General features: G+C 43.0%; 1 protein-coding gene across 1 annotated transcript in view; it reads right to left on the reverse strand.

Moving 5' to 3' along the window:
• Positions 1-3,514: 3,514 nt before the first annotated feature.
• Positions 3,515-22,469, reverse strand: part of NR1D2 (nuclear receptor subfamily 1 group D member 2) — a 23,838-nt gene continuing 4,883 nt past the window's right edge. The window contains exons 3-8 of the mRNA XM_057373194.1: positions 21,467-21,555; positions 20,407-20,551; positions 18,213-18,829; positions 14,863-15,048; positions 10,920-11,130; positions 3,515-6,571 (exon numbers count right to left, since the gene is read on the reverse strand). Of these exons, the coding sequence (XP_057229177.1) occupies positions 6,375-6,571; positions 10,920-11,130; positions 14,863-15,048; positions 18,213-18,829; positions 20,407-20,551; positions 21,467-21,555 (1,445 nt within the window). The 3' untranslated portion in view covers positions 3,515-6,374. The remainder of the gene's footprint in view (positions 6,572-10,919; positions 11,131-14,862; positions 15,049-18,212; positions 18,830-20,406; positions 20,552-21,466; positions 21,556-22,469) is intronic.

The following is a 22,469-nucleotide window of genomic DNA, read 5'->3' on the forward strand; positions in this document are numbered from 1 at the left end:
CCCCTACAGCAGCAAAGGCTGAGCCCACAGCCTGCTCCTTTATGCCAAGGAATTTTGGCTGCAGGTGTAAGTTAATTCCTGGTATTSCTGGCAGGCCATGCCCCTGGCTATTCACAGCAGTGTTTAATTCAGCCCACCTATGCTCAAGAGAGGCTCCTGTGCAAGAACAACCCTGCACAGACCTTACATGAATTTGGCTACCAAGAAAGGCTTTTTTTTACGGTGAAGTTAAAAAGCAACAGCCCACTTTGCCTCAGAAAACAACRGAAGGGCCTCTTCTACAGTGAAACACCTATATGAAACATGGTACTTTTATGGCCAGGATTATCACAGCATTTGCTGTGTGCAGATATATTAAAAGCRGCCATTGAGTGACAGAACTGTGTTTCCTGATACGTTGTCATCGTAGCACAGCGCTTCTGTGAGGCATAGGGCAGATAATTGTGACTAATTATAGAACCATAGAATCAAAGRATCATTTATGTYRGAAMAGACCTCTGAGAACATCAAGTCCARCACTGCCAAGACCACTATTAAACCATGTCCCCARGTGCCACAGCYACATGTTTTTTGAACACTTCCAGGAATGGTGMTTCCACCACTTCCCTGGGCAGCCTGCTCCAGTGCCTGAACATCCTTTCAGTGAAGAAATTTTTCCTAATATCCAATATAAATCTCCTCTGACACAACTTGAGGCCATTTCCTCTTGTCCTGTTGTTACTTGGGAGGAGAGACTGACTCCCACCTGGCTACACCCTCCTGTCAGGTACCTGCAGAGAGCAATAAGGTCTCCCTTGGGAGCCTCCTTTTCTCCAGGCTGAACACCCCCAGCTCCCTCAGCTGCTCCCAACAGGACTTGTACTCCAGATCCTTCCCCAGCTCCGTTGCCCTTCTCTGGGCTTGCTCCAGCCCCTCAGTGTCTTTCTTGCAGTGAGGATTCCAAACCCGAGCACAGGATTTGAGGTGTGGCCTCATTGGTGCCAGGCACAGGGGGACAATCACTGCCCTGGTCCTGCTGGCCACACCATTGCTGACACAGGCCAGGTGCCATTGGCATTCTCGGYCACCTGGACACACTGCTGTCTTGTGTTCAGATGGCTGTCAACCAACCCCTCCAGGACATTTTCCACCTGGCAGCTTTCTGTGAATTCCACAAATTACGGAAACCGTGGCTGAATTCTCCTTGTGAAGTGTAAGAACCAGCATTCATTCTGTGATGCATTAATTTGGCAGTTTTGCTCACGCCCTTCTGAAGGCACTAACGGGACAGATGTTGCCCTGCAGATGTGTGTGTGGGGGGTCAGTTTGGCCCCGTGTCAAACTCTCAACAAGGGGAGGYCTGTGCATGGGCACACAGAGGGCAAAGGCACGCTGCACAGCAGGAGCAGGGCTGCCAAGCCACACACACGTTCAGGAGCATGAGACAAGGCTGGAGAGGCTCCTACTGGGCAAGGATAAGGAACAGAAAGGAACAGAAAAAATTCATCATGCAGCATTGACTGAGCTCTGCACCACAAGCAGTGGTGTAAGTTTAGACACTGGGGAAACATAACACTGGTAAATTGTTAAATAATTTGTGCCATGTGCTACTGGGGAACCAGGTGCACATGTTAGGTTGACCATTAATCCATGGGTTTTCTCTGTCCCAAAGTGTTGTGCAGAAGGGCAGTCAGCTATCGGGATGTGCACAGATTTGGGGTGCTTCCTGGGGCTTCTGTCTGAGCAGAGGGAAGGAGACCAAAGTGTACTTGAGGTTCTCGAGATCCTCCAATATTCTGGGACTAGGGCAGTCCTGGAGTGCAATGCAGGAGAGCAACCCCTGCTGTGGGAATTGAGGAGACAGAAGAGTTCAGTCCCCTCTCAGCACAAGCTCTGCCCTCACAGACAGCGAGGATGTGCATTTACAGCAGGTATAAACTGCTCTGTGAAGGGACCTGATGTGCCAGAGCAGTGTCTGCATGGAGGGAAGTCTTTTGGTGTGAATGGGCAACTTAATTCCAAAYAACCAGGAATGTGCAGCCTCTCAGCCTCCACACACAGCTGCTCAGCTCCTCTCTGGACACTGGTGATGTGTCTGTGTCCTTGACAAACCTCCCTGCCCAGCAAGCACAGCCTCTACAGTGCTGTTAACATCAGTGYGCTGCCTCCAGCTCTCCTCATACCTGGATGTTCCTCCCTTCCCACTCCAAACTTCAACTTYAAATTWAAAAAAAARKWAAWTWAAARGRMAAAAAAAGGCAGCATTCGCTGATGAAGGCTCTTGCAGCTGCTGGCTGTACTCATCAAAGCAGAGGAAGTGCCAATTGCTTCCTTGTAGGAACTGCTTCTGTAATCASAGCGCTCTGCGGTTGAGCTGCAAATGCCGATTCCCTCCCGCCCGGCAGAGCCCCTGGGTCAGGAGCCAGCGCAGGAGGGAGCTGGCTGCYCACACCCTCATCAGTTTACACTTTCACAGGAACACTCACACCTCTGTTTTCCTTGCCATTCCCCATTTCCTGGTGGAGCAAGGACAGGCCAGGCTGCCGTTCATGCTCAGGCTGACACTGCGGACTCAGAGCCCAGAAAGTTTCCAATGAACGAGCACAAATGCTTCACGTTCCCAACTCCAGAGCATCTTGCCAGACTGGGAGGGTAGGATAGTGAGACAAACAGTCATGTTTGTGATGGGAAGTGTCTTTCCTGGCCCCCACCATTTGCTGTAGTAAGGCTCTTGCAGCCAAACTGGGAAGAATTACTACTGGCTCACCCAGAGCAATCTGGCAAAAACTGGGCTCTTCCCAAGGACCTCCCAGGCCCTGGAAACTCTGTGCCTTGTGACACTATTCAAAGGGGCTCAGACTTTGTGGCAACAAGGAAAGCCATRTGCAAACATGGCACCAGAGGAAACATGCTACAAGAAAAAGAAAATGCATTTTTGTGCTGGTTTTTTCCAGCGCTGGCAGTTGTAATTTTGTTAAATCTTTTTTTGGTGTGTGCTTTTTTAAAAAATACCAATAGATACAACATTTCCTGGAGAAGCTTCTCTTGTATCTTCTTAAAGACCGCACACTCTAAACCAGGAAATCAAGCTGTAAAAATCAAACAGATCTTTGACATTCCTATTGTTTTTTCTCCCTCTTATAACCCAAAGCCTTGTCTTAATCAAACAGTATCCTTTTTTTTTTTTGTTCGTTTTATGCTTTGGCATATCCCTTTCTTGCTTACAAAGCTATATTYTCCAAATCAGTGCAGGGTTTAATATAACTATCTCAATGAACCCAAAAAAGCCCTGTAAATCCAGTAACTGTAGCAAATGAAGTGCACCACAAAACCCCATCCAAGCACAGGGGAAAGAGCAGCGCAGACAGAGGGAGATGCCKGCTCTCCCTGCCACTGTGCCCCAGCACAGCCCCGTGACCTTACAGCAGCTGATGTTCTCATCCAGAAGAGAATCTCTYCTGCTTTGTTCATCCCAGCGTGCTGTCCTCCCCGCCAGATTTTGTACAGAGAAATACAAAGAGCACAGACACACAAGTTTAGCTTGCTGACATAATGCCCATATTTAATCTTTTAAAACAAGAACAAAATCAAGAATAAAATCAAGAATAAAAATTTCGTTTAAGTCATACAGTACATTAATCTTTCAGCAATGACCCAATCTACAGTACTCAAATGCCTGGCATGAAGTCTATTATCTCAGCATTTAACAAGTGTATAACCAGTGACACAGTAAAAGAAGAGCTCACAATACACAGCTAACACAATGATTTTAGATTTTCTTCTAAGAGTCCAGCTAGGGTTTGTAATACATGGGCCACTTTTGAACCGTGCTTTAATCAGCTTTTTGTTCAGTCAATCTGTTTGGGGCTTTTTTTTCTGTTATGTGAGTTTTTCCATTATGTACAGGAASATTATTGCAACTGAAATTGCACAAAAGTTAGAATATCTATCTATAGGCATACATGGTCAATCTAACTAAAAAAATTTAATAAGCAGTAGATTACTCAGTCCTGGTTATACATTCCTAAAGGCTTAATAATAATACAGTTTTAAGAAGAAAAAAAAATGAAACAAAACACAACAAAACACAGCTGTAGGGTGGCAATCTCTGTAAAAGCCTTCTTCCCKCCCAAAACAACCAAGGGTTTAACTGTACTTTCCATGTTTGAAATGGGGTCTACGAAGAAGTCATTTCAGCTCCTAAATAATAAAAACCGTGTGACTGTGTCCTCTCTAAARTCTGAATGGTTCAATGCGTAATTCAGTGAAGCTCTCAAACAAATAATACTGGTAGGATGCAGACTGCTAACAGAAATTAGGACAATATGCCCCGATAGCACATTTGGGTAGCAAAACTGTGTGTAGGAAGGGGTCATTAGCCAGTGCCTAAAGCAGCTTGAAGCAGGACAGCTCTGCCTGCAGCAGCTGCTTAGGAGGGGAAAGGGTGGGCTCTTCTGGTCCTTAGCCAAGGCTACAGCTGAATTCTCCCCACCTCTCACTCAAGCACTTGCCCTCCTCTGCTCTCAGCCCCTACTCCTGCTTGAGGCAAAACTCACAGCCCAAAGTCGAGGCAAGCACGGSAGGGTGCAAGCATTCCCTCTTCCCCTCCTGGATCCTGCCGTTGAGCAGGGGGAAAGCTCTGCTTTTGCTCCAGCTCCACCCCAGGCAGGAGAGCTCCTCTCAACTCACCGAGGGGGCTGGAGGCTTCCTGGGTCCTGGCCCTGGCTACCAGGAGCAGACTCCCTCCAAAGAGCAGTGCTACCAAACACTAGAGACCCCAAGAGCTACCTCCGAGGCAAGTTAACAAAAAACGAGGGTGATGGAGCATCTTCTTCCCACATTAGCAAAACATAAACGTAACTAATTAACACAACTGCTTTGACTTCTTTTGATCTCTTTTCTGGTGCCAGGTCCTGCTACAAATGGAAAAAACCCCATAGAGAGCTGCTTTCCTAGATGGAAAAGCGGCAAAATGTTAAGCCTTGAGGATCTGCTTTGTAATTTGCTACTGGCATGAAAAACAAAAAACGTCCCATTTRTTTGGTTGGTTTTTGTGGCGTTTTCTTAAGGAAAAAAAAAAAAAATCCAGACCATCTAATGCACCTTCTCTGCACATCACACACGCTCACATGCACACGCACCAATGGAGAGCTCCAGAAGAACAGGCATGGGAACCACAAAGCCCAAATGGTGAAAAAGACATGAGGAATCTCACATTTCTGTTTTCAATTCTCATTTAGCAATGAAGCAGCAAAAGGATGTATTGCAAGAAATAAAGAGTCACAGAACACACATACACCCAAACGCAACCGTGGATACATTTTTCCCATTTTTTTTCTTTTTCTGATAGATGTTGCTACTCATCTGATAGTTTCTTTCTGGCTGTGCTGAAGTTTTTGAAGAGCATCTGGTGCTTATTTAACCTTTATCAGAACACAAGAAGCTCAGTGGCAATGGACAATCAATCTCATTCAGTGCCACAACCAACCATCTCGACTTGAGATTCTCTACAAAACCCTTTTGGAAGTTGAATCTGACTCTGCCTCTTTAGTGCCACTCTTGGTTGTTGGTGTTTTTTTTTTTTTTTTTAAATTAACAAACACAGCATATTAATGCAAATTTGATGTTTTCTAAAAAATGCTCAGATAATTAGTTCAGCAATATGCAAAGTGCATCTATTTGGTTCTTTCCATAGATCACCTTCTGTTTTAAGTTTAAATTCCTTCACAGTTTAAAATATTGTGAAGAAATTATATGTATACTTTATGTATAGAACTATTTATATACATACACATATATACACACAACTCTGTACTTTATATAGCCATAAACACTCACTACTTAACTATTTATATTATATACACATGGCATGAACACACGCTCGGTGGAGAGTTGGTGCAGGCTGAAACCATTCCATCAGGTTTAATGGAATAACAACAGTGAAACCATGAGTGAGTTATTAAGAGACACAGACGTACATCTATTAGATAAGTGAAAGACCAATTAAATCAGCTCTTCCATTTTCCTATTAGCACAGATTTGTTCCCACCCCATTCCATGCTCCATATGCACATACACAGCTACTCTGCATTCAGTTTAYGTGAGAGGGCAGTGGTGGTTCTTTTTCCTAAATGAAAGAAGAGTCCATATTTACTCGGGCTCACGGCAGCCTCTTCTGCAGGATTGCTGGGTTGGATGCCTTGGAGAACTCTGAACGCTGCGCCGCCGTCAGCTGAAAGCACCTGCCAAAGCTTTATTGCATGGTTATGGGACAGCTATCAACTGTTCACAGTCTGTGAACTCTCGCCAACAAGTGGTACAACTGTATAAATACATATTTTAGCACAAAACAGTTTAACACGAGGCAAGTCCAAGTACAAACGAGACCTAAAGGCCTACGGGTGAACTTTAAAGGCCAGCAGTTCTTCAGAGTGCATGTTGTTTAAGGAACGCAAGTCGGGTAATTTCAAAAGAAGTTTTGTGAAAATAGAGGCTTCGTTTGGGTGATTTTTCATAATTAAGGTCCTTAATGCACGGATTAGTGTTTCCTGAAGTGCCTCCACAGAATTGACATTTTCTATTCCAGAGCGATCTAAACAAAAGGGCAGGGTRAGAGGAGAGAGGGAGAGAGAAAAATTAAAAAACAGGAGGGGGAGGGTACTGAACAGATGTAGTTTGCAACATAAAACCATGGCAAGAACCCCTTACTAAATTAACAAGAACAAGAAAAATTAGATACTTATGCTAGAAGTTTCAAATCACATACCAAAAGTCTTTCAAACRTTATTTAGCATTAACTTCTCAAAGTACCAAGTTCATGCCAAACTGGCAGCATTCAGTCACTATTTCTGTGATCCCTAACCCATGTTTCCAGAGAAGGACCGATTGAAGCAATCGCTTAAATAGGTTGCTGAAACAACTTTCAACCCAAGGAGAAGGGGCATATGAAAGTAAAAATTTCAAACATTTCTTAAGGCTGAGACAGAACCCTAAACTTAAAATGCAGGTTTGAGGAGGAAATCCCACTCAGCACAAACCATACTTGTATCTGCACAATGGGAGTACAAGCCTTGATATGACTGGACCCTATTTCTGAGCGTGTTCTGAAGCACTCACAAAATGAAACATCATGCACCCAAAAATTCCCAGCTGAGAAAAAAAACAATGTCAACATCAAGACAAATATTATGCTCTCACATATTGCACTCCCACCATGCCTGAAGCATCTCTTGAAAGAGAGCTGTATTTAATAACACAACTGGTATACTTAGGTGGAACCCAAGTAAGCGGCTTAAAAGGATGMATTTTTAAGTAAGACATCTCACCTCATAACCATGCACAGCAGMAGCTTTTTTCCAAGCTGTAGCTTCTTTTCTTAAACGCTATGTAAATTCAGCAGAGCACATACATACCCGAGTGACTGGCACAAACAGAAATGTGCTTTGATGTGTACGTGTTCTTAAGCACTTTGCAGAACTGGGGCATGGAATGACAACAGCTTTCTGGAGTAACACTGAGTCAGATTGTACAGTCAGAGTGGGAATCCCTTCCTTATGCTGTCAGTGTCAATCCAATCAGATTGCTCAGGTGAACAGTCTAGGAAGTCCTCCTGGACTACTCAGAGCAGTTCCCTACTGCTTTTGATAAAATTATTACATAATCCACTTAAGGATGCATCTTGAAGCAGTTATATGTATTTTGTTCCTCCTCCTTAGGGATATTGTTCCAGAATCTTCCACATTAGGAGCTCTGATTACTATTAAACCATTTTTATTAGCACACTTTCCACTTTCCAGTGAAGATGGTCCATTAGGTTTGATAGCTGCTGTCCAAGAGAACATGAGCAAAGAGACACCTCTCTGCCTTTATTTACTAAATGAACTCTCCTGATTGCCCCCTGCTCTGCAAAAGCTTTGCTCTATTCCAAGCAGGTACAATGACATTTGCACAGAAGATGCCCAGTGGAGTTTCCCAAGAGCTCTCTGCATGSTGAGGATGGTACTGCCTTGCCTCTGAAGGTAGAAGAATGCAGCCCAGCCTTTCTTGGCTGCCTCGGTGAGTTACTGTAGCCTCCCCTCTTCAATTAGTCTAAGTCTTTCTTCTTCCTCTCAGTCTACTTCTAGCTGCTCCCAGTGGCCAGCAGGAGATTTTGTTAGTATTATGCCAGTAAGAGAGAATAATAGAGGGTGTGTACTTTGTACTCTTCTACCACAAAGCATGACCCTTAGTTAAGGGATTATCTGGTCTTTAGACCTGCACAAACCACATTCCTTCAGCTTTGCTTCCACCTTGCTTTTTCCTCCTTCAGTGCCCATGATCCACCTTGCTACCTCTCCTCAAACTTCAACACATGCAGCTAACTGAAGCCAGAGGTAAAGCATTCCTTTAATTTTGGAATGGGACCAAGGTAATTAATTCCTCAGCACCACCCAAGCATGATCCTGCTTTTTCTTTCTTTGCCATGTGACATGAAAAGGAGAGGATGTACTGAGTTACACGCAGTCCTTGCTACTACCCCTGCTTCTTCTGCATGTTCTAAATCACCCTCATAAGCGTAGTTATTCATCCAGTGTTAAGTGGAGATGTTTCTGACAAACACTCTCCCCAGCAGCAGTATTGGAAGACTTAATTATTTTTTCCATTGGTGGTTTTGTTTTTTTTTCTTAATTTAATCAACTAAAAATCTTTAAAAAGCTCTTTCATTAGTGCAGATCTTAATAYTGTGGACCACCTAATCAGCATTGAACAGTCACACCTCCTTCCTGCTTCTGGAACTGAGGTAAATCTTGACTACTATCTTTCTTCCAGTCTTCTCTTGAATAACTTTCGTTTTGAGATAAAGAAGTCCTAACAGCCTTTTTCTTCCACCTTCAGTACTTCTTACATTTATGGTATTTTTTCCTTTGCCTGCATCTCCATGTCCATTCATTCTCACCCTCTTCTTCAACTCTTTCTTCATCTCTAATGAAGCTCCACCTTTTCGTATAGGAAATGACTCTTTCAGTTCCATGACTCCTTGAAGAGTGAGGTGCATGAATCTGTCTTTCAGGATCTTTCAGGATTAATCAACATGCCCACAATCCTTTAGCTCCACGGGCTCCTTCTTCTCCTGGCAATGCCTTGCACTGTAAGCATCTTCCCCAGGAACTCTGCTGAGGCCACTTCTGTTCTTCAGTACCTGCCTGAGCATGAAGCCTGCTCACTTACTCACTTGGGCAAAGTAAYAACCGCAGCATTTCAATCCAGTCTCAAATAACAGAGTAAAGTTGTTCTGAAAATTTCTGAACTCACAGTGATCACACAMGTTAGCCTTGTGTCTGGAATACAGCCTCAACAGTGACTAATAAAGCAGTACTTTATAAAACCCTATAAAATTTTGTGAAGRTGTCCAGGAAGGCTGTGATCAGACTGCAGATCAGATCATGAGGTAGCTAAGATAATGTGCAAACTGTGATCTGAAAAATCCTTAGCTGCAAGAAGCCTGAATACCAAACACCTTCTCTTGTTGTCCTGTTGCACAGCTGACATCACATGCTGTACATGTTACATGCCATCCCTAAGCTAATCCCTGCTGGGAGCCAGCAATCAGCACAGTGCTTAAAAGGCTGGACAAGAGGGCACAGTGATAGAAGCACATTTAACAGAACAGACACAGCCACTTAGACTGAAAACAGGTGGCACAAAGAATAAGATATTCTAGGACCCAGGAGCTGAGCAAGCACCAAGAGTGGCTGTAAGCCTACTTACAGTGCATAAAAAAAGGAAGAGACCTGGTTGTCAGTCCTTATTTTAAAGGCTGCCTCCAGCTCTTGTCAAGAATTTCCAGTGTCTGAAAAAGCAACTAAGACCGCAGGTTTCTCTCTGCTACCTGAACATTTTCATTAACAGATTACATGCTTCCTTCAGATTACAGTRCCATGCTTCCTTCACACTGTCATTTGCTCTGGCTCTTGAAGCTTGCTAACTCTGTGCCATCCTCTGCTCAYTATCACAGCTTACAAACTGAAGAGGTGACAGCTGCCCTGTCCTGTGCTGTGACATTTCAGTTCGGCCATGTACAAAGCTACTGGCTGAACTGTCCTACCTTGTTCAGAGGCCTCACATGCCTACAGCACTATGCCTAGGTGCTATGCCCTGGTAAGACATGGTCTAAATCACTCWTGTGAAAGGGGTGCACTTGTTGGAGTTCAGTGCTCCCCAGCTGCTGGCTCGCTGTCTAAGTGGGTGCTGCGAGGAGTCCTGCCCCCTACCTCTAGAGAGCTTCTTACCCAGCAAGCAGGGATTCTGCATCTTGTATTCCAGGCATTATATGCAGAGCTAATGTGCCTAATTTGAGGCTTGAGATAATACTACAGAAGTAGGTGCTTAATCCTTCTTTGAATCTGGGCCAGGGTGTTCTGTATATCCAAGGACTGAAACAAGATAGGACGCCGGTGAAGATGTCAGTGGATTGGCAGGCCTTCGTGGTAAGAAGTCACGATGCAGATGATAGGGCTTTCTTGCTGACATAGGCAGAGATCAAACTCTTGGATTTTGACTTAAGTAAAACACGCAATAGACTTAAATGACAACACTTGGAAGCAAAAATACCACCTTATCCAAAGACTTACGCTGGGCAAGTCAGGAGTAATTTCAGTGATGCTGTCCTGTGAAACTTGGARGAGTCAGGTAAATAGCACCTAAACGGCCATGGAGCAGCTATGACATGTGTTTTGCATTACATAGAAAGCAGTAGGAAAACATAAGCCCATTGTCACTTTTTAAAGGCAATATTAGAAAGATTAGGTATGTTAAAAAGTACATTACAGGTTGCTAGTAGCTTAAAACCTACTCAACTGCACTTAGACATGAATTAACGGGGTATACATTTTACAGAAAACTTTTAACAGAGAGCCACATTCAATTTTTGGCAAAGGTTCAAGTTAACTTTCTCTCCTTACCAGCAGATACCAGGACAACCGCTGTGAACAAACTCATTTCCTCATCGCTAAGTTGCAGGGCATTCAGTTTCTCACTAAACTCAAACATTGAGTTGAGCAGATCACCAGCTCCCATTGAATGCAAGTCATCCACACTGTACTTCTTTCCACTCAGGAAGGTGACAGTACGTTCCTTTGCATCAAACAAAGATGCAAATCGTACCATTAAAACCTGGTGAAAGAAAAAGGGGGGGGCGGGAAAAAAGAACAAAACCAGATAAATATAGGTGCAYTTCCAGAAAAGCCAAAGAAAAAATTAAACCTTTTAAAAACATTCAAACTGTCTCAAGAAGCATTCTCTACAGAAATTGTCAGCATGCTATTAGGCTGCAAAACACAGTGCAAACTTTGGCCCAGTAACCTGAGAGAAACAAACAAGTGACAAAATTAGGGAGTAGATGCAGAGGAGGGACTACAGCATATGAAAGGCAGGAAAATTAAAATTTAAACTTCAGACAGCCTGAGCCACATAGACCATGTCATTCATCAATATGCCAGTAGGACAACTTGCTTAAGCCACACAACAGCCAAAGGCATACACAGAACATTAAAAGAAATGTTTTCCTGGCCACACTTATGAGGAACAAAATGAAGGTACTGAACCAGATTCTCACTTGGCATAAACTAGAGCAGCTCTATGGAAACAATGCTGATTTACACCACCTGATGATCGGGCCCCCTAGGCATTCTTTAGAAAAGTACCATGCCACATCACTGTACCCACAGGAATGTTAATGAGCTCTGGTAGAAAGGAGCCACATGTGGAGCTTTCARAAGGCTAGGGAAGCACAGCTTGAGATGGCACCTGGTCTGCAGCAGCTGGGAATACCCCTTTGGTACAAGCACCTGGGCTGCAGCAGTTGACGTGTGCTAAACTTACCCCTTTGGGCTGAAATTTCTCTTGTGGTTTCTCAGTTGTACTGTGAAATGTCTCCCTCTGGAATTGCTTGTAAAGTTTCATTTGCTCATGTTCAACAATCCTATTTACATTTTCAAGGTTTAAGTTGCACTGAACAATTTGAAGAAAATGAACTGGCATTGTTTAAAACGTAAAATTTGCTGTAAACTCTTGGTGTGACAATTGTCTTTTCTCATTTACCCTATTAATGCTAACTASAGGTGAGAGGAGAACCAGGTTTTCAAAGCCTAGTGCCTTTGACAAGCTTAAAAAAAGGAGTGTTCAAAACAACTGAAAATGTTTGAGAATTCAAACACCRTTCATGCACATTACATGACCTGCACCTAAATTTTAAGAGCCAATCAACTAGCAGCAACCTTGATGGATACATGAGCACTATGTACTATCCACCTYTGTCAGCTAAGGTATCTGTCCTTTGATGACTTTAACTACAGAGTGCAGAAACCTAGAGGCAGAAGCCATCAAAATACAACAAAAACAGGCAAAGGGCAGGCAGGCAAAGCTGAACCTGTGCATTAGCACAAACCCACAAGTATCCAGCAACCTTTCAGTTCAAAATGGTATTCTCCCTATAGAATAGGGCTTTTAGAAACATCTTCAAACAAWGAGCAACCAGGATTAACGCTGGTTTTCAAAGCTGAAGTCCCCACTACTAAGGCAAGACCTCATCTACAGATTTCAATGGCAACATTCTAAACAAGGCAGAACACTGAACTATGTCATAGCACAGGAYTGATTCATCCCATTTCATTTCAAGCCAGACTCGTACCTGTGCATGCTGAGGGTACGCCTGATCAATCCTATTATCTGACCATGGCAACACAGCACATAAAAACCTCCACTCTTGGAGGTTGCTTGATCACTTCCCTAGCACCTGCAGTCAAACTAAGTCACTACCTGAATGGATCCAAAGGCCTTGTTAGCTCTACCACCAGCTACATTTGSAGGGRAGGTGAAASAGGACCCAATTAAAACCAGTCGAGYTCCTTATTTAAGGCTCACTGCCATTTCTGAGCTGGCTCTCATAGAAGCCATGCAAATGCCACCACGATACACTGAGCTCCCCAGTACTCCCAGTTCTGAGAGACCTTTTTAGCTTACATGTGTGAGAATATATATAGCTGTGCAGCTTCTGCACCAACACTGTCTCCATGTGTCCTCTTACCCTCAAAGGAACAGGCACTCCTCRAATATGAACTGCTAAGAAGCACAGTGCCAAGCCAGGCATGCCAGGCATGGAGGCAGCACTTTCACGCGGGTTCTTCTATTAACATGCAGATTTTGGAATATCCTAGTTCAGTTACCCTGAAGACAAAAATGACCTCAGATGCACCAGACTKTCAAGATGCTTCTGTTTCTAACGCAATGGTTTCATTAATCCTGTTGTGGGTTTTTTTCCACTGTTCTGCAGCATTACTTTTTTTTTTTTTTATGTTGCTAAGATGCCACATAGGCCTTTAACTACAAGTAGCAAGCTCACTTACAGGAATCATTAATGTTTCTTATAAATAAGTGAATAGTGACAGGCATGCAGCCATACTTTATTATTAATTCCACTGGATATAGAAACCTTCTTATCAGCAGTGCTTGTGACTGGCAAAAAGGCATATGAGTGTGGCCTGAGAAAAGCTTGAGGTGAAGCAAGGCCAAGATAAAATGTTTTATCTGCAAAACATGAAGGTTTGGCTTTGCATTATAAGAACAGTTCAAGGCAAATTTTTCACCCTCCTTGAGGGTGCTGGACAGTGTATTAACAGAGGAAGGAACCAACGTTTTTGTGTAATGTTGAAGTAGTGTAAGACACTGTAGCTGAAGAAGTGAAAATACAGACCCTTCGCTACAGGAGTTGTAGATGAGTATTAGAAGGTCAAGAATAAGTACAAYAGAAAAAAATACATGACAGCAAAATGAAAGAAACAAAGAAACTCACAGGCTCCAGGCACCAAGTCTCCCACTGTAACTTGTACCTTCTAACCCAACAATTACCCCTTTTAGAGCTGGGCTATACAAACATATACAGAAGACCCAACATATCACATGAGAAATGTCTCCATTTCAGGTAAATACAAAATTCAGCATCTCTCTTCAAAAGAATAAATCATGTAAACAAAAGCAAAGGCATCATCGATGCTGAACTCCCCAGAAAAGCACGCAACATCAAATACTTGGGACTTTGGCTCCCCTGGCCCTCCCTATTCAAATTTCACATTTGAGTATTTTAAAAATGTGTATGGTCTCCAACAGACACAAGGGTCTGGAAGGGCAACTAAAACATCAAGCAAAGGTCACCTAGTGAAGGTCACTAATTATAAAACAGCACCAAGCTCTGTGGTATCATTTCCAAATTAATACCACTAATTCACATATACGTCATGACCACAAGTGGATGTAATTAACCACGAGGACCTAGTGGGATTAGTCTAGAGTAAGTCAGGCTGCAGCTGGCACACAGTATCTACAGAGCTGCAGCAGGAAAGCTAGTCACCACTGTTATTGCACTGGACATGGAAGCTTCAGACACTCCCAAGCTGCCACAAGAGGCTAATGGTGGCTGGTCAGGATGGATACTCTGGCTTTGGCATGAAGCAGAGTGGCACAAAAAAGGACATGCAGAGCAGTAACCACATTCCTCGACAAAACTTTTTAAGTCAGTAGACCAATTTCTAACCTATTCACCCTTCCAGATACAGTACAATTCCGCAGAGTAAGCAAAGGCAGCTAGAAACCCCCAATAATCCACTTGTTAATACCCAGCGAAGAGGAAAGGATAAATGACTGAGTAGTTTTGAGCTCACTGGAAGAGGGACAGCKCACCAAGGTCTGACCAAGCAGATCYCTTGGACAACATCACCTCAAAGAATGCCCAGAGCATCCATGAACAAGCTGGTTTTGCCTGATGCTACCCAGTTCTGTTTGGTTCTGTTCTTACGGGGTCAGACTGATGCAGAGCTTGTCAGGTTCACAATATACACACAGTGGTCTCACCTCAAAGGTCCCAGCCTTCAGAAGATTGACCTGGTCATGCTGGGAGAGATCTCGGAAACCTGGGATGCGCTTGGCAAACTCCACCACTTCCTTCACTGCAGGAGTGAAACTCAGGGAAAACTCTTCCCAGATTTCATGGCCAGACTTGTTTGGGTCCACATGGGGAGTTTTACTCATTGGGCAGACCTGATGTTTGCAAAACACAGACAGAAAACAACTTTTAAAGATATCATTCCAAATACTAACAAATACTTCAACATAAACAGGTTTGTTATTCAACAAAACTTTGCAATAATGGCACAGAAAAAAAGATTAGTATTCCTTAGTCAATTCCCAAAGGAGCAGGAATTTCTCCCACTTCCTTTAAAACAACCAAGAAAAAAATACATGGGTTTGTTGACAATCTGTTTATAAATTTGTTAACTTTGGAACCTACAACACTGTGTACTGCAGAAGGCCTGATAGAATCAAGGCTGCACTATTCTTCCCTGATCTCATATCTGGATTTCTCTTATTTGTATAATGCCTGTAATTTCACAGTAAATTGTGATTTCACAATCAACCTACTGCAATCTCACATACACTACTACATTCATTCTCCTATCTTTCTTGTTTTGCAGGTAACTGGAGTGCTTCAGCCAAGGTGACAAAGGTGTCAACTCCGGAGCAAGAAAGCATGTCTTGGTTTCCTGAGTCACAGGTTTACAYCCTCATTACAAGGATAACCTTATTCTGCAAGTTTGCTTTTATTTGTATCACTGAAGACAGATCCCCAAGGAACTAGTATTCCAGTATTTCTGTCACAAGATGGCAAAATGCTCTTCTATACAAACATGCAGAAATTTTTTTGTAGGAAAGTCTGAATCCATTACAATGAGATCAGACATATCAGCCAAGGCTGGCTGCCAATAAATTCCCTCTGCAAGACCCAACCAGAAGCTCTGAGRTATTTTCAGTTCTAGCTTCTAAAATTTACATCTTTTAATGAAGTTTAAAACTTTTAATATTCATTTCACCTGTCATCATCAAAGACAAAAATTCCTTTTAAGTATTTCTCATAAGTATACTAAATGGTGTATGTAATCCTACATAATGTCAGCAAAACAAAGAGAAAATAGTGAAATAGATTAGCAATTCCTCCGAGCTGTGCTGTTTTTTCAGGGCATCTTGAATATGGYAATTGCCTAGCAATTCTTTGCGTGGGAGGTCCTAAGATTACAAAAATATAATTTTTTGGCAAAAGGGAAGTTCTAGGCACACAACCAAAAGGACAGCAAATGCCAACCACTGCTCTGTCCTGGTTCACATAGATATTGTTAAAAATACAGCACTCTGAAAATAAGGAATCTCTGGTGTATTACCTTGCTCTACATTGGACACAAAAATCACCTTAACTTCTCATCCTACAGCAGTATAACCTTATGCACAAACACTCAGTCCCAAGGGGAAACTACCACTTCCACACCCTGTGCATTGTGTCTGTGGCTTCTTGAGAGACTTCTGCCCAARAGTCAGARTATCTCAAATTARAAGAGACCCATAAGGATTGAGTCCAATTSCCTGCTCCTTGCAGAATGACCTAAAACTAAACAGTATACCTGAGGAGTGCCTTCCAGGCACTCCCTGAACTCWGACAGGCTTCCTATGGAAGCAGTTGTCAGCTTGTACAGTCACCAGCTCTCYTCAGAGAAACCTCTTCAGGAATGACCTGTTCTGCTTTTCTGGTTACAGGGGTATTGAGTAAAAACGACCAAACCCCTGAACATCTGTCTCCATACTGGTTCAGAGYCTAATTACTCGCCCTTATTGCTGCCGATTCATTTTGGTCAGATCCTGAATTCACTGAGTTCTTGGGCAAAACCCTCATCCATATCAGGGATGTGGGGCAGGGAAGGGGAGCTGCAGTGCTCTTTTGGATTTGGTTTTGTCTCCTCATCAYTGACAGAGTAAATCCTCCCTGCAGCTGCCATGCACAGGTCAAAGTGACTGGCTGAGCCTCTGCAAGGCAGCACCACTCCCTGCCCACCCATGCTGACAGGTTTAACCTCTGCTCCTCAGGAGTGCCAAGAATGCCACTGTAGTGACACCACATACTTTCCCTGCAAGGAAGAAAGGCTGGGAATTATTATTTGCCATGCTGTAGTGCCTGGAGTCTGCAATTAAGGTCAGACCCTGCTAGGGATGGCATTGTCTCCACATGCAATAGACAAAGCAGGGTTAAAAAAAAAAATTCCCCAATGGAAATACAGCATCAAAATAAACACCTTCACTGTGGAGACCTCCGGGGGTCTTCAAAGAACCTGTGAAGGTTCTTTACAAAGTAGGAGGAAGAAAAACACTGGCAGCTCAAGTACTTCAGAAAGGTCAGGGGCCCGCGCTTCACACCAGGAGTGCAGGATGAGAATGAGGATGTTATGTTCTCTCATCCCAGGCGGCTCCAGTGATAAAGAGAAGGACAATCTATTTTAAGGGGCTTACAGAACTGGTTGCCTGAATGGCAGAGAAACAGCAGGTGCAAGGCAAATGAGAGAGACCTGTTAAGGAAAAGCAAAAAAACCAAAAAAGAACAAAAAAGCCCCAAAAAACCACCCAACAACCATATGCAAAAACCCAGGAAGCATCCTTGTTAAAAATTCAGTGAGAAAATGCTCTAGCAAAGTCATCTAAGGTACCCAGAAGTGCATCCAGAGCCTCACTTGCCTAAGTACTACAGAAAAGACCCTGAACTTCTCTCAAATGGTTTAGTTACGCATCTTCCTCCTGCCTCTGTTCAGATCTGAAGATGTCCTACAGTGAAAAGGATGCATAGCCTGTGGACTCATTAAGACAAAMCAMACCAAACCAAAAAAACCTCATCACCAAAAAAGCAACCTACCCTGCAACAGAGATTTTAGAACCCACAGCAAGGCCTGTAGACTGGTTTAAAATCCATGCCCTGGGGTTTGACCCCAAAAACTTGCTCTRAATACCCTTGATGAAAATACAGTACATCTGACTGTACAGATTATTTGAAAGTGAAGTCTTCAAAAGGACTGAGTGAAAAGGATAATTTATAAACTCCTGTTTTCATTTTAAAGTCAAGTCACATAAAAACCCATGAGTTTTTTAATGAATCCTCTTTGCTTTCAGTTAGCTAAAAACCAAGCCAAGAAACTGTACCATTTGTATGATTTCAAACCCTTCACATCTTGAGCCATTTTTGTCCATCACAATTTGCACTATCAAAATTGTGTCACCCCATAAAGTTTCAGCAGTTGTGCCAACTGCATGCAACTTCACTGACCACTGAGGCACAGCTGGATCACACCCACCAATAACTAAGTCAAATCAAACAATTGACATCAATATACCAGATGCATTCTTCCTCCAGTGCTGCAAGAGTAAGTGGTATTCTTGTTTGGAGAAAAGCCATCCTCTGGGATCCTCTCACACATTAGCTGAGTGTAACCACTGGTGAAGTTCATGCAGTGACCATTTGGGAAGCACATGGCGTGCCCACTTGGATAATGCATTGTGCTTCTCCCTTTGTACTGTCCACCAAGGTGCTGCTCCCTTTCAGGATACTGAGGGCCACCAAGGCCACCAACACAGGGCTCACTGCTCAAGATGTACTGCTCGGTGTTCTTTGACACTCTCTCCCCATTCTGGGACTGCATCATGTCTGCTGGGTTTTGTGACTGCTCTTGGTTGTACATGAAAGTGTCTTTGTGGGCCCTAGTGACCATACCGATCACCTCCTCCTTAGCCATGTCAGCGCCAGGAGGGGGAGAAGGGCTTTTGATGGYTTCTCTCTCTTGTTTGGGCTTGGAGGAGAGATCTTCTTGAGGTGCTTGGTCTTGATGTTCTGTTAATGCTTCRTTGGGCAAGTGACCGCTGAACTGACTGTTCATCATGGTTTTCATGGCACTCTGCATTTCAATCAGCATCCTCTGTTTTTCACGTTTGGGAATACGGCCAAATCGAACAGCTACCAAGGTGGAGAAATGGATAGTGGTGGGAAGGAGGGGGAAAAAAAGAAAAAAAAAGTCAGTCCTGAAAGTGTTAGCATGCACACACAAAATATACACCCCAACCAAAAATCTTGCCTTTTAAGACAAGATTTTAGCTGCTCTCACCAGTTCTATGGTAGGGGTATTACCAGAGAAGTCAATGAGCTTCTGGGGCATAGGACTGGCACAAGTATAAATGTATGCTGTTGTTTGCATACAGAGAGAGGGCAGCTCTAAAACACAGCTTTTAATGCTTTTTCCCCTTTTGCCTCAAACCTGGCTATGGAATATACACACAGCTGGGTTTGCTGACCAAGTGTCACACTTTAAAACTGGATCAGCACAACTTTGTGAGCTGACAATTAGCTGAATGTAAACACAGTTCACATCGTCTTKGCATAAAAGTCCTATGAGACAGGTCCTCACGGACCAATTATGCAACTTACCAAAACAAGAGAACCAATGCTGAATGGAGCTTACCTTGGCAAATTTTCTTGATAACTTTGCCTTGACAAGGACATTTTCTGATGGCAAAGGGATGGGCATCTTTGTGGCTGCAGCATTTTTGACCCTGTCCTAGGGAATCTACAAGTGCCTCCACCACCCTGTCCAACCGCAGCCGCACAAGGGCTTATAACCAGTTTCGACTGATGTAATTATGTTCATGCAGTAGYCCATCATTAATGCAACTAAGTCTCTTTCATTAAAGCAGGTGCAACCTTATGCGCAAACAAGCGCCTAGGGGATGAAATAACTCCTATGCACGACAAGAACTCAGAACAATTATTTMAAATAAGTTCTAACACTCCACCCACTAAATTATTAACAGCCCGAGATTCCTGGTTCTTGTGAAATAAACACCCAGAGAAAATTAAAAAGTGAAACAGAAGGAAGAGAGCTGGTTTGTGACAGTAAGTTGTAGCAGACAAATGAACTGTACTTTAAGCATTACGTATTAAAATGTCACAAGGAATGGACAGCCAGCAAGGTGGTCAGAGACACAACTCAACATTGCAATTTCCTCCTTGCCTTTCCTCCCCCTCTAAGAAAAGAAAGAAAGAAAGAAAAAAAGGAGCAGATACATGCTCRTCCTATGCACCCAAACCTAACTCTTTAGCTGTGTGGTGACTACTCTAAGGCTATCAGGTTGGCAGAATTCCCTATCATTGAAAAAGCAATAGTAGCAAAAGAAAGCAGACAAAAAAAAAAAGAAAAGAAAAATATGAGTCTTTTTCAGATTCAGGCAGGATACAGCTCTAAGTCTTAACTCATTAAACCAAAATGGAGACATTTGTTACACCCATCCCTTTAGCAGTCCACTGCAGCACGTCCCAMTGCAACAGCCTCCATGGGTGGTAGYACAGCTCTGTAGCCTCACCAGCCCAGGACACTCATGGGGCAAGAAGGTAAGCTGAACTACATGCTCACAGACAGGGAACCTGTCCTTGACAACAGGGCTTGGCTGCATTATCTACCGTTAAGACACTCAGCAATTGGTTTTGAGGTGGTCAGCAGATTCCCTCTCAGAGGACCCCTGCTCAGTACAGGAACGTACCATCTCTTGACATCCCAACAGACAGGCATTTTTTGAAACGACACTGCTGGCATCTGTTCCTATTCATTCTCATTATAGAGCAGTTGTTATTCTTCAAGCACTTCTTATATTGGATGTTTTGCTGAATGCTTCTTCTGAAAAAACCCTGTAAACAAACAAAAAAACCCCACAACTATTATTACAGCACATCAATTCCTTCTGCCAAGACCTTTCCGAAAGCACAGAAGACCTCACTGCATCTCATCAGCAGCTTCAGAGTCATCAGCCCCAAGTGATTTTAAACAACTTGTTACTCCTCATGACTTACTGGCCCTTTGTGTGTAAACTGTACGTAATGTATGCATGTAATGTGAACTAGTTACGATTGCTAATTACAGAAAACGTGAAATTGTTCCCTACTTAGTCGGGACCCAAGAGCAAAGTATCTCCAGTATTACCTCTATCACTGTTCTATCAGTTCCATCAGTTCCTATGGCATCAAGTGCAAAGATGGGAGTCAAAATAAGATCTTTTGACTTCAATCTCTGCAGTTTGGCAACAAAAYCATCCTGTTGCACTACATGACCTTCAAAGGTGGTTCTTTCACATAACCCTTGTGCTGATAAACGCCTTCACAGAACATAACATTTGCAGTGTTACAGATTAAGAAAACGTGTATCTAGTTCTGGCTTTCCCTGTGGTAAAGAATTGCTTTTCCAAAGCTGTTTTGTTCTGTGTCCCARCCCAGGTGACAACTCACACCCACTATCTCTTAATGCAATTAACATGCACGTGTCTTGCGTGACCTGGTCCTTACCACCTCTGCTTCCAGTTCTTGTTCTCTGCTGTGCGCTCCAAGTCAGGCAGGATAGGACAAGGGGTGRGAACAGAAATACTGCAGAGTTTGTAAAATGCTGTATATTCCAAAGCAGTTTGCCTGTTCCCTACAACTTCTGAAATTTCTCATACTTCACAGAGAGCTATACTAATTTTTTTTTTTTTTTGCAGTATCACCCCTTTTCCCCTATGGGGAGAACTTGAGCATTTCACCAGCAGAAAGGTGAGCAGAAATATAGCTCACCTTGCAGCCCTCACAGGCATGAACACCATAATGAAATCCTGAAGCGACATCTCCACAGACTTTGCAAAGAAGAACCATGCCATTAAATTCTAGAATCAAACAAAAAAGTCAAGGATATAGAAACCAATGACAACTGCAGGAACATGTTTCCAGTTTTTAAAACCTGGACTTAAATCGAAATATGTCAGGTCAGTTCAACATATGAAAAAAATACAGMAGAAGAACAGACAACAGGAATGTACAAACCCCCTCAACAGTTCAGAAGGTACCAGTGCAAGGGTGGGGGAAAAGAAGGACAAACATGAAGCACACAACCAAACAGGGAGAAAGAAGACATTCACTGGGCTTTCAAACAGTGTAGCACTGCACTCAGCAGYAGAAAAAGGAAGTCTGCTACATTTAAGCACTTTTAAAGGGACCATTCAGTTAACTAGGCCACCAAAGTTCAGGCTCAATSTGTTTTTTCCATCAGGACAAGTAAGCCTATGAAAGGCTACAGTTTCCCCAACCGAGAATAAACACTTTTTCTTAAAAACCAGAATACTAAAGGACACTTTTTAATACATTAAACACCAGCCACACACTGTACCTATTTGGTAACAGTTTAGGACTGGTAACTCAGCCATATCTACATATGTGGAGACCAGTCATTTGAGTGCATATGCAGAACAGCTTGAACACTTGAACTTGAAAATAACTTCTCAGTCCTGTAAACATGTTCATGGTTTGGGTTTTCTAGGTTTTTCCCCCATCTATTTTATTTCAGCTTGTCAATAATATTTTTTGAAGGTCCTAAGTGCTAACATTGGTTTTACTAAAGCCAATGGGGATTTTACCAGTGAGTTCAGTAACCACAAAGTTACCTTAATCCAACAGAGACAGCTGGAAATACTCCCACAGAAACACATTCTACCAGAAAAGTAACTTATTTGACATTTGGATTTCATTTGTAAAGAGAAACTAAAACATTTTTTTAAGGTTTTCAAAAGAAATCAAACCACAA

Source organism: Malurus melanocephalus, unplaced genomic scaffold, assembly GCF_030028575.1.
Source record: "Malurus melanocephalus ecotype Western Australia unplaced genomic scaffold, MMel_1.1 scaffold_189, whole genome shotgun sequence".
Lineage (NCBI taxonomy): Eukaryota > Metazoa > Chordata > Aves > Passeriformes > Maluridae > Malurus > Malurus melanocephalus.